Consider the following 16,609-nt stretch of genomic DNA (forward strand, 5'->3'; position numbering starts at 1 on the left):
ATTTTCTAACACGTCTTTTTGTTTATAAACATATATTTTATGAGCTTCTAAGGACTTAACAATGTTATCCTCAAGTCAAACATGGCAACTTTCTTTATGTCTTCTGTTTTCTGCCTGCTTCTTGTTGACCAAGATACTCTACAACACAGGGGATCAGTTGGATCTGGAGCAGTTCTGGAGATTGTAGTGATGAGTTGCCTGATGTTGGTTTCAGGGGTCGAGTGTTGGCCGGCACCTGGAACTTCCCACAGCCCCCGGACACAATCAGCCTGGACTCCTGTGCCTCATTTGGCGAGGCGGGGGACACAGACCTCGACTCCCCCCTTGGCACCTCCCTCCCTGACACAGACATCAGCATGTTTGACCCCCTGGCTCCGGAGCTGGTGGCGGAGGTGGAGGGGGGCATGACTCGCAGCAACAGCTGGCTGGTCAAGGCCCTCCATACATGTGCCCAGCTGGGGGAGGAGGACAAGGAAGAGGGGGTGGGGACAGAGGGTGGGAAGGAGGAGGAAGAGACAGCAATTCCATCCACGGCAGATGTGGAGGAGTCACAAGATTTATGTCAGGGAGAGGAATATGTCACTTTTGAAATTGGAGAATTTGATCCTCTGCGGAGTCGAGGTGAGTCAAAGGTGGAATGTGGAAAGGGAGATATCGACCTGTCTCTTCCCTCATTCAGAACAGGAAGTGTCAGCTCAACAACCAGCTCACAGTATTCCTCATCAATCAGGACAGCATCGGCGTCAGCATCAGTGTCAGCATCAGCACCAACATCAGCGTCAGCAAGTCCAATACACAGATCTGGCTCCGTAGCCTCAAGTCCCACAAAATCTGGCTCAGTGTCTGCAAGTCCGGCGCACAAGACGACATCAGAGTCTGTGAGTCCTGCCAGGAAATCTGAATCATTATCGGCAAGTCCTGCACATCGGATCCGAAGTAACACCCCAAGCCCCGCCCGGAAGAGCCGTGCCGGGACGCATTCCAGCGTGTCAAGCATGGATTTAGGAGATAAGGACGACTACATCTACCTGGCTGCACAGCAGATCTGCCTGGCCCAAGAGCATGAAGCCAACGCCAACTATGAAATGTCCTTTGCTTGTTACAAGACTGGAGTTGGAATGTTGCTGCAGGGCGTGCAGGGTGAGTGGTCAGCTTGGTAGTCCTTCACAGTATCTTGTAAGCTCAGCCTTAATAACTGACAAGTTCCAAAGTTATTTTCCTGCTCGTAACTAAAAAGTAACAAGCAATTGTTGGTGTGTGTTAGCTCTATAGAGAAATAAATACTGTTCACGAAAACATTCTTCAAAAGTCCTGAAGTTTCTTGTATCCAGTGATAGAGAGGGTTAATTTTCAAAGAAATATCAGTCTCCTGTCGTCCAGTATATAAGTTGAAGAAACATTTAGAGAAATAAAACAAATTGTGTAAGGTACCTCAAATACCTGTTGACATCAGAACAGGATCCTTAAGATGACTTTGAGAAGGATGTGAGCCTGTGTTGGTTGTTGATTGAAGGGGACAGCAACAAGAGTCGGCGTGACGCGGTGCGGAGGAAGACGGCCCAGTACCTGATGAAGGCGGAAGATTTGTACAATCTCCACATGGCACAGGACACGGCAGACGAGAGGCGGTGGGCAGCAGTGAGTACAGATGTACTTAGTGTACCAGGGAAACACAGACCACACTCATGGCTCTGTGTCCTGGCTGATTGTGTCTCCTGACTCATTGTGTGCCATATCCTGATATATTGGATTGATGCTCATGCTGTCAACCATTTGTTTTGTCCTAATTGTTTGCAGGCCATCATAGCTTAACTAGCACATTGCAGCTTGTGACATAAGTCATTGACTCACTCCCTAAGCACTGTTTGACATCATATACCATGACAATGCGTAATTTGGATAATAAGCAAAATGTGTGTGTAATGGTTAAGATGAGAAAAATAATTTGTTTCAAGTTATGGAAACAAAATACATGCAAAGATGTCTCTAAGGGGGGAAACCTGATTTTGACATGATTTAGTTACCATGGTTATGTAAGATACGAATATATAGTTATTGATCCTGGGTGTCTACATTACTAAGTTGAGACTATCGGCTTTGATAGACTGACATCACCCTGTCACCCTCACTTGACCTTGACCCATCGCTGGCCTTCATCCAAGGGTCGATGTCTGAGTTGCGGAGCTACAAGGTGCTGGGTACAGTGGACCGTGTTGTGCTGGTGATGGACCGCTCCTCGGACGAGACCGTAGTCATTAAGGTAATACAGGCGTCACGTCACACCAACATTTCCTGTCATTCCTGTCATTTCCTGTCATTCCTGTAGTATGTCAGTTTCTGTCATTTCCTGTCATTCCTGTCGTATCTGTCAGTTTCTGTCATTTCCTCTCAGTTTCTGTTGTTTCCTGTCATTTCTGTCATGTCTGTCAGTTCCTGTCATACCTCCCAGTTTCTGTCAATTCCTCTCAGTTTCTGTTGTTTCCTGTCATTTCTGTCATGTCTGTCAGTTCCTGTCATTCCTGTCATTCCTGTCAGCTCCTGTCAAATCTGTCAGCTCCTGTCAGTTCCTGTCATATCTCTCAGTTCCTGTCATATCTGTCATTCCTGTCAGCTCCTGTCAGCTCCTGTCAGCTCCTGTCATTCCTGTCAGCTCCTGTCAAATCTGTCAGCTCCTGTCAGTTCCTGTCATATCTCTCAGTTCCTGTCATATCTGTCATTCCTGTCAGCTCCTGTCAGCTCCTGTCAGCTCCTGTCATTCCTGTCAGCTCCTGTCAAATCTGTCAGCTCCTGTCAGTTCCTGTCATATCTCTCAGTTCCTGTCATATCTGTCATTCCTGTCAGCTCCTGTCAAATCTGTCAGCTCCTGTCAGTTCCTGTCATATCTCTCAGTTCCTGTCATATCTGTCATTCCTGTCAGCTCCTGTCAGCTCCTGTCAGCTCCTGTCATATCTGTCAGTCTCGTCATTTCTTGTCATTCCTGTCATATCTCTCAGTTCCTGTCATATCTGTCATTCCTGTCAGCTCCTGTCAGCTCCTGTCATATCTGTCAGTCTCGTCATTTCCTGTCATTTCTCTGTCTCGTCATTTCCTGTCAGCTCCTGTCATATCTGTCAGTTTCGTCATTTCCTGTCATTCCTGTCATATCTCTCAGTCTCGTCATTTCCTGTCATTCCTGTCATATCTCTCAGTTTTTTCATATCCTGTCATTCCTGTCATTTCTCTCAGTCTCGTCATTTCCTGTCATTCCTGTCATATCTCTCAGTTTCGTCATTTCCTGTCATTCCTGTCATATCTCTCAGTCTCGTCATTTCCTGTCATTCCTGTCATATCTCTCAGTTTCATCATTTCCTGTCATTCCTGTCATATCTCTCAGTCTCGTCATTTCCTGTCAATCCTGTCATATCTCTCTGTCTCGTCATTTCCTGTCATTCCTGTCATATCTCTCAGTTTCGTCATTTTCTGTCATTCCTGTCATATCTCTCAGTTTCGTCATTTCCTGTCATATATTCCTGTCATATATTCCTGTCATTCCTGTCATATCTCTCAGTTTCGTCATTTCCTGTCATTCCTGTCATTCCTGTCATATCTCTCAGTTCCTGTCATTTCTGTCATATTTCTCAGTTTCGTCATTTCCTGTCATATATTCCTGGCATATATTCCTGTCATTCCTGTCATATCTCTCAGTTTCTGTCATTTCCTTCATTATCTGTTATTTCCTGTCATTCCTGTCATATCTCTCAGTTTCGTCATTTCCTGTCATTCCTGTCATTCCTGTCATATATCTCAGTTCCTGTCATTTCTGTCATATTTCTCAGTTTCGTCATTTCCTGTCATATATTCCTGGCATATATTCCTGTCATTCCTGTCATATCTCTCAGTTTCTGTCATTTCCTTCATTATCTGTTATTTCCTGTCATTCCTGTCATATCTCTCAGTTTCTGTCATTCCTGTCATTCCTGTCATATATCTCAGTTTCTGTCATTTCCTTCATTATCTGTTATTTCCTGTCATTCCTGTCATATCTCTCAGTTTCTGTCATTCCTGTCATTCCTGTCATATATCTCAGTTTCTGTCATTCCTGTCATTCCTGTCATATATCTCAGTTTCTGTCATTTCCTTCATTATCTGTTATTTCCTGTCATTCCTGTCATATATCTCAGTTTCGTCATTTCCTGTCATATATTCCTGGCATATATTCCTGTCATTCCTGTCATTCCTGTCATATCTCTCAGTTTCATCATTTCCTGTCATTCCTGTCATTCCTGTCATATCTCTCAGTTTCATCATTTCCTGTCATTCCTGTCATATCTCTCAGTTTCTGTCATTTCCTTCATTATCTGTTATTTCCTGTCATTCCTGTCATATCTCTCAGTTTCGTCATTTCCTGTCATTCCTGTCATTCCTGTCATATATCTCAGTTCCTGTCATTTCTGTCATATTTCTCAGTTTCGTCATTTCCTGTCATATATTCCTGGCATATATTCCTGTCATTCCTGTCATATCTCTCAGTTTCTGTCATTTCCTTCATTATCTGTTATTTCCTGTCATTCCTGTCATATCTCTCAGTTTCTGTCATTCCTGTCATTCCTGTCATATATCTCAGTTTCTGTCATTTCCTTCATTATCTGTTATTTCCTGTCATTCCTGTCATATCTCTCAGTTTCTGTCATTCCTGTCATATATCTCAGTTTCTGTCATTCCTGTCATTCCTGTCATATATCTCAGTTTCTGTCATTTCCTTCATTATCTGTTATTTCCTGTCATTCCTGTCATATCTCTCAGTTTCGTCATTTCCTGTCATTCCTGTCATTCCTGTCATATCTTTCAGTTCCTGTCATTTCTGTCATATTTCTCAGTTTCGTCATTTCCTGTCATATATTCCTGGCATATATTCCTGTCATTCCTGTCATATCTCTCAGTTTCTGTCATTTCCTTCATTATCTGTTATTTCCTGTCATTCCTGTCATATCTCTCAGTTTCTGTCATTCCTGTCATTCCTGTCATATATCTCAGTTTCTGTCATTTCCTTCATTATCTGTTATTTCCTGTCATTCCTGTCATATCTCTCAGTTTCTGTCATTCCTGTCATTCCTGTCATATATCTCAGTTTCTGTCATTCCTGTCATTCCTGTCATATATCTCAGTTTCTGTCATTTCCTTCATTATCTGTTATTTCCTGTCATTCCTGTCATATATCTCAGTTTCGTCATTTCCTGTCATATATTCCTGGCATATATTCCTGTCATTCCTGTCATTCCTGTCATATCTCTCAGTTTCATCATTTCCTGTCATTCCTGTCATATCTCTCAGTTCCTGTCATTTCTGTCATATTTCTCAGTTTCGTCATTTCCTGGCATATATTCCTGGCATATATTCCTGTCATTCCTGTCATATCTCTCAGTTTCTGTCATTTCCTTCATTATCTGTTATTTCCTGTCATTCCTGTCATATCTCTCAGTTTCTGTCATTCCTGTCATTCCTGTCATATATCTCAGTTTCTGTCATTTCCTTCATTATCTGTTATTTCCTGTCATTCCTGTCATATCTCTCAGTTTCGTCATTTCCTGTCATTCCTGTCATTCCTGTCATATCTTTCAGTTCCTGTCATTTCTGTCATATTTCTCAGTTTCGTCATTTCCTGTCATATATTCCTGGCATATATTCCTGTCATTCCTGTCATATCTCTCAGTTTCTGTCATTTCCTTCATTATCTGTTATTTCCTGTCATTCCTGTCATATCTCTCAGTTTCTGTCATTCCTGTCATTCCTGTCATATATCTCAGTTTCTGTCATTTCCTTCATTATCTGTTATTTCCTGTCATTCCTGTCATATCTCTCAGTTTCTGTCATTCCTGTCATTCCTGTCATATATCTCAGTTTCTGTCATTCCTGTCATTCCTGTCATATATCTCAGTTTCTGTCATTTCCTTCATTATCTGTTATTTCCTGTCATTCCTGTCATATATCTCAGTTTCGTCATTTCCTGGCATATATTCCTGTCATTCCTGTCATATCTCTCAGTTTCATCATTTCCTGTCATTCCTGTCATTCCTGTCATATCTCTCAGTTCCTGTCATTTCTGTCATATTTCTCAGTTTCGTCATTTCCTGTCATATATTCCTGGCATATATTCCTGTCATTCCTGTCATATCTCTCAGTTTCTGTCATTTCCTTCATTATCTGTTATTTCCTGTCATTCCTGTCATATCTCTCAGTTTCTGTCATTCCTGTCATTCCTGTCATATATCTCAGTTTCTGTCATTTCCTTCATTATCTGTTATTTCCTGTCATTCCTGTCATATCTCTCAGTTTCTGTCATTCCTGTCATATATCTCAGTTTCTGTCATTCCTGTCATTCCTGTCATATATCTCAGTTTCTGTCATTTCCTTCATTATCTGTTATTTCCTGTCATTCCTGTCATATATCTCAGTTTCGTCATTTCCTGTCATATATTCCTGGCATATATTCCTGTCATTCCTGTCATTCCTGTCATATCTCTCAGTTTCATCATTTCCTGTCATTCCTGTCATATCTCTCAGTTCCTGTCATTTCTGTCATATTTCTCAGTTTCGTCATTTCCTGGCATATATTCCTGGCATATATTCCTGTCATTCCTGTCATATCTCTCAGTTTCTGTCATTCCTGTCATTCCTGTCATATATCTCAGTTTCTGTCATTTCCTTCATTATCTGTTATTTCCTGTCATTCCTGTCATATATCTCAGTTTCTGTTATTTCCTGTCATAATCTGTTATATCCTGTCAGTTCCTGTCATTCAGCTGTTTAGGTCATGATTGGTTTGTGAAGGTCTGATTTAAAAAAAAAGATGTATTTATCAATGCTCAATGAATTCTCACATTCTTCATTTTGGCACATACTTGGTGTGGTGTCAGATGAGATTCTGATGTTTAACTCCGATATGATACCTCTCTGGATGAAGATCTGACATCATGTTCATAGGAGGTTGTGCTGTTATACTGGTGTGGATGTGGCCTACAGTCTGTCTTTTCTGAGCACCATGACATCTACACTCAAAAGCCAATACCATTGAAGGAATATCTCCACATTGAGGTGGTAAAGAATTGAAGCTGTAACGATTCAGAAAGCTAAATTAGCTGAAGAACCTACACATTGTCCATTTAGATTGGTCGTTCCCCTGGTGGAACCAATGATAAGTCGTCAGATCTTCATATGGAGAGGTTCTGTATTCGTGAAAGATCTGTTCAATGAGGTGAAATAGAAATGCAGTTATTATTATTATGAATCCATTAAACCAACAAGTTTTAATTTTAGATGTTTTTATTTTCCCAGACAATTCACAAAGCAGCGGTCCCCCCGACAACCCGTTTGCCTTCCATCCTGCCGACCAGTTGCCCATATATGGTCAGCCTGTACAAGTTCTATGAGACCCACAATGCCATCTATCTGTTGTTGCAATACGCCAGCGGCGGCAAACTATGGACGCACATCAGCAGCTTCCTCCAGAGTCAGGACACCATCACAGGGGGAGACAACTCTCCCGTCGGACTCTACCCACACAATAGCAGCAACGTGTACTCGGGACAGAAGGTGCACAACACTGAGGATGCTGACACACCCCCACCTACTGCCACGCCCTCTGACACGCCCTCTGACACGCCCAACAACAAGGACAGCAAGGACAGCAAGAAGCCAACCCAGATTGCAATAGGTCCCAGTACCAGTGCTGGACGGGTTGTTCATTTCTCCAACCAGGTGATGTCCCCCAATGAAGTTGATCCAGACCCCCCGGGTCCTGATGCATCTGATCCTGAAGCTCCGGCTAGTGCCTCCGCCTTGAAACCTGACTACCTAAGACTATCTAGTCTGTCGTCGGACGAGGGTAGGTCAGTCAGCGATGCTGTAGTAGGTGCAGATGGTGTTGGTGCCGCAAACTCAAGTAAGATCAGTCTGGGTGACAGCCATGACTTCCAGGAGATGCTGGATCAGACCAGACCAACTCTGGAGCAGTTCTCTATCAACAGCTTTGACAGTGACGCCATGTCCCGCCTTGATAGCAACATGTCAGACCACATAGAGAGCATTCCAGAAGAGGCAGGGGAGACAACTGCGACGTCTCAGTCTGACCACCAGGGTGAGCCACATGTTGATACAAGCAACAGCACAGCGGATGATGTGTTTGGGAGTGACGACACGTCGCGGAGTGACAGGCTGGACTCACAGCAGGATAGCTCTCCCAGCTTAACAGAAGGAGACCTAAGTCTCGATGCACAGAGAATTGTTCAGAGTTCAAAGGAACTGATCAAACTAGTTGACCGTGTGCTGTCCGAGTCAGGGAGTTTGGACGGTTCTGTGATAGAGTCAGCTGACCACGTAACTGCTAAAGGGGATAGCACGTCCTCCAACTCCCACGACTCGACCGAACCCAGTATCTATGACTGCCAACATTCCAATGACAGTGATGTGAGTGAATCAGGTGTTGTGGGTGGCAAGGGGTCCTCTGTACCCACTCCTGATGTAGCAGGTACTGCCAAGACAACCCCAGCCCCTATCCCGACCCCCACGTCACCACTACCCACATCCACCCCTAAAAGGAAGGTCAGCTTGAAGCGCATGGCCTCCAAAGATCTCACCCAATCAGCCTCTTTTGAATGTGATCTCAAATCACCAACAAAGAACCGAGCCCGGGCCATGACAGATTTATTTGATGAGCTGGACTCCAGAAATCCCGAGATTTTCAAGCTGCCTGAGTCCTGCATCAAAACTTGGGCTGCGGAAATAGTCTGTGCCATCTCGCGACTCCATGCCTTGGGTGTCATCTGCAGGTATGTACAGCGACAAATAGTACAGTGTTCCCCTCAGCTATGTGTTGTCCAGTGTTCATTGAATAGTCTTGTATTCCCTAGTTGGGTGTTCTTCCAGTGTTCAGTGAATAGTGTTGTATTGCCTAGTCGGGTGTTCTTCCTGTGTTCATTGAATAGTGTTGTATTCCACAGTGGGGTGTTCTTCCAGTTTTCAGTGAATAGTGTTGTATTCCCTAGTCGGGTGTTCTTCCAGTGTTCAGTGAATAGTGTTGTATTCCCTAGTCGGGTGTTCTTCCAGTGTTCATTGAATAGTCTTGTATTCCCTAGTCGTGTGTTCTTCCAGTGTTCATTGAATAGTCTTGTATTCCCTAGTCGGGTGTTCTTCCAGTGTTCATTGAATAGTCTTGTATTCCCTAGTCGGGTGTTCTTCCTGTGTTCATTGAATAGTCTTGTATTCCCTAGTCAGGTGTTCTTCCAGCTGTTATTTAATAGTCTTGTGTTCTTATGGAGCAGTATGCTTGGGAGGTTGGCAGAAGATGTGACCATTGCAGTGATATTGAGTAGTGTTTGGAATTGGTGTTAAAAATTAGTAACACAGTAATGTGTGTTGTTAGGGACAATAATATGTGTTGTTAGGGACAATAATGTTTGTTGTTAGGGACAGTAATGTGTGTTGTTAGGGACAATAATATGTGTTGTTAGGGACAATAATGTTTGTTAGGGACAATAATATGTGTTGTTAGGGACAATAATGTTTGTTGGTAGGGACAGTAATGTGTGTTGTTAGGGACAATAATATGTGTTATTAGGGACAATAATGTTTGTTGTTAGGGACAATAATATGTGTTGTTAGGGACAATAATGTTTGTTGTTAGGGACAATAATATGTGTTATTAGGGACAATAATGTTTGTTGGTAGGGACAGTAATGTGTGTTGTTAGGGAAAATAATATGTGTTATTAGGGACAATAATGTTTGTTGTTAGGGACAATAATATGTGTTATTAGGGACAATAATGTTTGTTGTTAGGGACAATAATATGTGTTGTTAGGGACAATAATGTTTGTTGTTAGGGACAGTAATGTGTGTTGTTAGGGGCAGCAGCATTAGAAATTGGCCATAGTCCTGTAGAGTCTGTACTTTACTGAGAAAGTGTTATCTCAAATATAACATTTTTTACATTTGACCACTTTCTAAATGGCATTGTGGGTTCATAGCTTTCAGAAGACGTTAAAAAATGGTACTTGTTGTTACCCTGTCTGGTGCTCGGCATTGCATTAAGCGGGAAAAACAAGGACTGGTCAGCTCGGAGTCAGTATACTGTGTCAGTTTACTATGTAAGAGGGGTACACAATGTATGTGATCTAGACTACCAGTTGTCAGACTTTCATTTGGAAGCTTCGGTGGCTGAGTGCGTTACATCGCTGACTTTGTGTGCTGGCAATTAGGTGCCTCGTTCTGGCAATGTTGGCTTGAATACCGGATGGGACAAACCCCAAAAAGTAGTAGAATCCGTACTTTACTAAAGTGTTATCTAGGGCTGGTTATCGATATGGATTACTCAGATCGATTATCGGTAGTCACATATCGATCAATAATCGATAAATATCAAAGAATTCTATTTTGGTAAAATGACATTACAGAAAAATGGCATTTCACTTCTCCGGAGACTCAGTGTTTCAACAATACGTACGCACGTTACATCGCATTTTTAGCGATGAACAATTTGAGTTTAAGATTCATGTCGTCAAAGACAATTATTATTTCTATAAAGTGAGAATACCGTATTTTCTTGAGTATTCCTTTTAATATTGTTTTTATTAATTTCGGCGAAATCGTGTGTGAAGCGATCGGAAGATCGCACAACTCACCGTTATTAACAGCAACCACGGTCAGAATACCGCTATTGACGTCTTGAAACGAACTTTAGTTGACAGAGAATGGATACATATATCATAAATGACATACTTTGACTCGTTAAAAGTCATATTTGTTTTTGTTTGACGATTCTATGTCAACATGAAATTCTCGCGATCACGTGCGCGTGAGCCTTGACGGTGACTGGTCAGACTGAGTCCATGTAAAAAGTAATACCCGGGAATAGCGATCAGCTGCTTCGCTTAGGGTTATTATCTATTTTAAATATGTTTAGTAAAGGCTGTATATAATTAAGAAAATAATGGAATATATTATTCTTGATAAAAAAAATAGTTTCATATACAATTTTTGCCGATCCTTGCATTAAAAATCCTATTAAGTTATTTCATTGGGTGTGTCTTGACCGAATCACCGGTCGATTCCAAGAAAACGTGTGTACAGCTGATTGCTGTTTCCGGCTTAGTTTACGAGAAAATACACAAGGTAATCTTAATCCCGGGATATAAAACAATGCCTAGCAGAACAATAAATACTATTTAAACGGTAAATAAACATGTCTGGTGATTTTTTTTCTCAAATTTCGAATTTGTACTGACGAAGTTTCTCATCACCCGTTCGTGTGCCGGACTTCGCTGAAAGGGTACGGTGTAATTTTTTTCTGCGCATAATATTCAAATTTCTTTTTTTCCAAAATATTGAACCCGCTAGAGGGGGGTGCGCATTATACATGGGTGCGCACTGTACTCAAGAAAATACGGTAATTGAGAAATTAAATGTAATTTCACCTGATATAGTCGTTTGTCATTTATGTACAGTATTCACGAAACTATTCAGATAAAAAATCATCAAATATTCCGCCATTGTGAATGTCAGGTGTGTACAGGTGTGTGCTACGTAGTAGGTTGTACTAGGTTCACAGGTGTGATACGTAATAGATTGGGTGGCAGACTGATATTAAACAAACATCGTGCGATTATAACGGGGAAATTAGGAATTTTTGCTGCCATATCGTAAAAATGTCAAACCCCACGTGGACCTCACGTGGGCTGTGAGTTGAGAATACCGGCAAAAACGAAAACCATGATCATTGAAAAAATCGAAACAGACTGGAATACGTAGTTACCAAATAGACATAAAATTTGAAATTTTAGGAAATAGAATGGGAAGAATTCTTTTTAAGAATTAAAGTATTATGAAACCTATTTTAATCATGATACTTCATACTATTTCGAAAATATACATATTTTCTAAAATCCTGACTCCGCATTTAGATGCCTGTGACTACATTTGTAATTACCCACTATCAACACGTAATGGCGTCGTCGTTCGATTCAAAGCAGAACTTTTTACTTTTTCAAACATTTGATTTTTATTTGCGACTAAACATCAAGCGAAGGGGAGAAAACTGTATGTTAGGGTGAATCTGTCTGTTTATATCTAGCGATAATTACAAGGATAGCAAAACAAATAAGTCAAATGTGTTGCAGTAAAAACTTTTATTTGTCGAAAAAATACATGTCATTATCGATAGCATTATATTCATATCGATAATCGTCACAACCTTCTTCCATCGATGATAATTACGATTATCGATCTAAATCACCAGCCCTAGTGTTATCCCAAATATAACATTTGTTACATTTGACCACTTTCTAAATGGCATTGTGTGTTCACAGTTAAGGCTATTGTTATCCACTCACAGTAATTTCATGGCACAATACTACCCCGATTTACAGTATTTGATCCATTTGTGTGTGGCTGTTACCATGGTTACAGTCAGATTGTGATATGTGTGATGTGTATTTCCAGAGATCTGCGACCTGACAACGTTCTCCTGGGTGACCAGGGCCACATCCTGCTGTCCTACTTCAGTCAGATGAGTCAGATCGACAAGCAGGTCGACCCGGAGGCAGTCGACCACCTGTATGTCGCACCAGGTCGGTAGTCAGGGTGGATGGGTTGGGGTTGGTAGGGTGGGTAGTCAGGGTGGATCAGTTGGGGCTGGTAGGGTGGGTAGTCAGGGTGGTTTGGTTGGGGTTCGAAGGGTGGATGGGTGGGGGTTGGAAGGGTGGGTAGTCAGGGTGGTTTGGTTGGGGTTAAAAGGGTGGATGGGTGGGGGTTGGTAGGGGTGTTCACTGCATCTGATTTTGTAGAGGTGTTCACTACATCTGATGTAGAGGTGTTCACAACATCTGATGTTGTAGAGGCGTTCACTGCATCTGATGTTGTAGAGGTGTTCACAACATCTGATGTTGTAGAGGTGTTCACTACACTCATGTTAATGTAGAGATGTTCACTACATCCGATGTTGTTGTAGAGGTGTTCACTACATCCGATGTTGTAGAGGTGTTCACTACACTCATGTTGTTGTAGAGGTGTTCACTACACTCATGTTGTTGTAGAGGTGTTCACTACATCTGATGTTGTAGAGGTGTTCACAACATCTGATGTTGTAGAGGTGTTCACTGCACTCATGTTGTAGAGGTGTTCACAACATCTGATGTTGTTGAGGTGTTCACTACACTCATGTTGTAGAGGTGTTCACTACACTCATGTTGTTGTAGAGGTGTTCACTACATCTGATGTTGTAGAGGTGTTCACTACACTCATGGTGTTGTAGAGGTGTTCACTACACTCATGTTGTTGTAGAGGTGTTCACAACATCTGATGTTGTAGAGGCGTTCACTGCATCTGATGTTGTAGAGGTGTTCACTACATCTGATGTTGTAGAGGTGTTCACTACACTCATGTTGTTGTAGAGGTGTTCACTACATCTGATGTTGTAGAGGTGTTCACTGCATCTGATGTTGTTGAGGTGTTCACTACACTCATGTTGTTGTAGAGGTATTCACTACACTCATGTTGTTGTAGAGGTGTTCACTACATCTGATGTTGTAGAGGTGTTCACTGCATCTGATGTTGTAGAGGTGTTCACTACACTCATGTTGTAGAGGTGTTCACTACACTCATGTTGTTGTAGAGATGTTCACTACATCCAATGTTGTAGAGATGTTCACAACACACTTATGTTGTTGTTGAGGTGTTCACTATGTCTGATGTTGTAGAGGTGTTCACAACATCTGATGTTGTAGAGGTGTTCACTTCATCTGATGTAGAGGTGTTCGCTACACTCATGTTGTTGTAGAGGTGTTCACTGCATCTGATGTAGTTGAGGTGTTCACTGTATCTGATGTTGTTGTTGAGGTGTTCACTACACTCATGTTGTAGAGGTGTTCACTACATCTGATGTTGTTGAGGTGTTCACTGCATCTGATGTTGTAGAGGTGTTCACTGCATCTGATGTTGTTGAGGTGTTCACTATGTCTGATGTTGTAGAGGTGTTCACTGCATCTGATGTAGTTGAGGTGTTCACTGCATCTGATGTAGTTGAGGTATTCACTGCATCTGATGTTGTTGAGGTGTTCACTATGTCTGATGTTATAGAGGTATTCACTGCATCTGATGTTGTTGAGGTGTTCACTACATCTGATGTTGTTGAGGTGTTCACTATGTCTGATATTATAGAGGTGTTTACTGCATCTGATGTTGTTGTTGTAGAGGTGTTCACTATGTCTGATATTATAGAGGTGTTCACTGCATCTGATGTTGTTGTTGTTGTAGAGGTGTTCACTACATCTGATGTTGTTGAGGTGTTCACTATGTCTGATATTATAGAGGTGTTCACTGCATCTGATGTTGTTGTTGTAGAGGTGTTCACTACATCTGATGTTGTTGTAGAGGTGTTCACTACATCTGATGTTGTTGTTGTAGAGCTGTTCACTACATCTGATGTTGTTGTTGTTGTTGTTGTAGAGGTGTGCTCCATCACAGGCTACTCCGAAGTGTGTGACTGGTGGAGCCTTGGTGCGCTGCTCTATGAACTCCTCACTGGGAAGGTGGGTTTGTTTATATATATTCTATATACTGGTAACATTCTGTTTCATGCCTCGTGTGTTGACTGATTGGTGTAACAGATACTGTGAATTCAAACTCTTTCTCATACTTCTTTGCTATTACTAGCTATGAAATATCTGATTTCAGTTATATTTACATTTGTGCACCACACGTTTCTGTATAATCACAGTTGAACAGATATGGAGTTATACATAGTGTCCCTCCACTTGCAGACTTTGAGCAGCTACCACCCAGGGGGAATCAACTCACACACACAACTACACATCCCCAGCCACGTGTCTCCAGAGGGACAGGCCCTTCTCAAGGAGGTAAGACCACTGTCTCCTATTCCACGTTTCCAACTGACAGAAGAAAGGCCAGTGTTAGGACCATCAAGCTGTCACAGACCAGCATCTCGTAATAGTGTCCATCCTGTGTTCTCTCATGCTTCATACCGCCTTTGTGGTCTAGTGGTACCCAAGGTCCGGGGTTCAATCCCTGGCTGCGTCATACCAAAAGACGTTAAAAGATGGTACTTGTTGTTACCCTGTCTGGTGCTCAGCATTAAGGGCTAAAACAAGGACTGGCTGGCTCTACAGTCAGTATACTGTGTCTGAGTGGGGCATTCGTTTAAAAACTGCTGCACGGTCAGTGTGCTAGCACTATAAATCGGCATCAGTCCGGACTAGTACCGCCCACCCGCCCGCACGCATGCACGCACGTCGCCATATAAGCGCTATAATCTTGGGCGCGACGATTAACCCTATTTCACCTCACCTCACCTGCTTCAATAGTTCATGCAGTGCAGTGTATTGCAGTGTGCCACATACCTGCTCCTATGGTAACGCACAGTGTCCTACAGGTGTTGTTTTGTCGTGTTGCAGCTACTGTGTTTCGACCCCCGGGAGCGGCTGGGCTCAGGGCTGGATGGGGCGGAGGCGCTGAAGGCACACCCTTTCTTCTCCTGCATCAACTGGAACACCATAGAAAATGGCTGAACCTCACCCACAGGAATATATGCTGATTTAATGAATTACAAATCGAGATGTTATTCGTGTTGATTCACATGTAAATTTCACTCTGAATGTTTATCGGCACTGGATCTGATTGTGAAAGTGAATGAATCGTTGATGGCTGTCTTCTATCTATGGTACAACTGTGATAGTGAATGAATCGTTGAGGGCTGTGATGTTCTTGATGTGATGTCCCGGCGTTGGTCAGGCCATGGAACCATGCTGAGGACAGCAGGGGGAGGACATCTTGCGATACAAGCAACACGTCTCAACACCAGGTACTTCGGAAAAGGACACCCTCTGTGATGATGCGGAGGATGAGCTGCTGAGGGGTTTACACCCGATGTGGGTGTATGGACCCGTGAAGATCCGGTTAGGGGATAGGTCTTCAGCTACCCACGCTTGCCGTAAAAGGCGACTATGCTTGTCGTAAGAGGTGACTAACTGGATCGGGTGGTCAGGCTTGCTGACTTGGTTGATGCATGTCATTGTATCCCAGTTGCGTAGGTAGATGCTCATGATGTCAATCACTGGGTTGTCTGGTCCAGACTCGATTATTTATAGCTGGAATATTCCTGAGTGCAGCATTAAACAACAAACGAACAAACAAAGCCTATATGTACGCGAGAGATGATGTGTTGGACGTGTACAGTTTATGTTCTGATGGTGATGGACTTGATGATACTGTGTCATGCTACCTGTATGCATGTGATGTGTGTTGGTGTGATGTGTGTTGTTTTATTACAAGACCGTGCAATATGATGTTTGGCTGTATCACTGAAAGATGAGGAGCGTGTTGTTGAGTCCGATGGCCATGGAGTGTTCCCACCTCAGTCACAGCAGCAGCATCCTCAGCCGTACTGTCACAGTCTGTCCTCGTCCATCTTCCCGAGGCAAGGGAGTTAACTGACTGTAAAAGTCCAGTTTCCATCCTTGCCGAACTAGGCTGGATTTCTGGGCTCGATCGTAGCACCACCAGTGGCTAAGTGCTTCAAATAACGTGGGCAGCTTGATTTAAACGATGAAAAGATTTGGAAAATA

At 42.6% G+C, this 16,609-nt stretch overlaps 1 protein-coding gene across 1 annotated transcript in view; it reads left to right on the top strand.

Moving 5' to 3' along the window:
- Positions 1-16,046, top strand: part of LOC124128217 (ribosomal protein S6 kinase delta-1-like) — an 82,653-nt gene extending 66,607 nt beyond the window's left edge. The window contains exons 7-14 of the mRNA XM_048384889.1: positions 215-1,140; positions 1,514-1,638; positions 2,105-2,260; positions 7,312-8,804; positions 12,471-12,598; positions 14,475-14,557; positions 14,789-14,884; positions 15,440-16,046. Coding sequence (XP_048240846.1) covers positions 215-1,140; positions 1,514-1,638; positions 2,105-2,260; positions 7,312-8,804; positions 12,471-12,598; positions 14,475-14,557; positions 14,789-14,884; positions 15,440-15,553 — 3,121 coding nt within the window. The 3' untranslated portion in view covers positions 15,554-16,046. The remainder of the gene's footprint in view (positions 1-214; positions 1,141-1,513; positions 1,639-2,104; positions 2,261-7,311; positions 8,805-12,470; positions 12,599-14,474; positions 14,558-14,788; positions 14,885-15,439) is intronic.
- Positions 16,047-16,609: the final 563 nt, after the last annotated feature.

Source organism: Haliotis rufescens, unplaced genomic scaffold (genome assembly GCF_023055435.1).
Source record: "Haliotis rufescens isolate VD_foot unplaced genomic scaffold, xgHalRufe1.0.p SCAF_51, whole genome shotgun sequence".
NCBI lineage: Eukaryota > Metazoa > Mollusca > Gastropoda > Lepetellida > Haliotidae > Haliotis > Haliotis rufescens.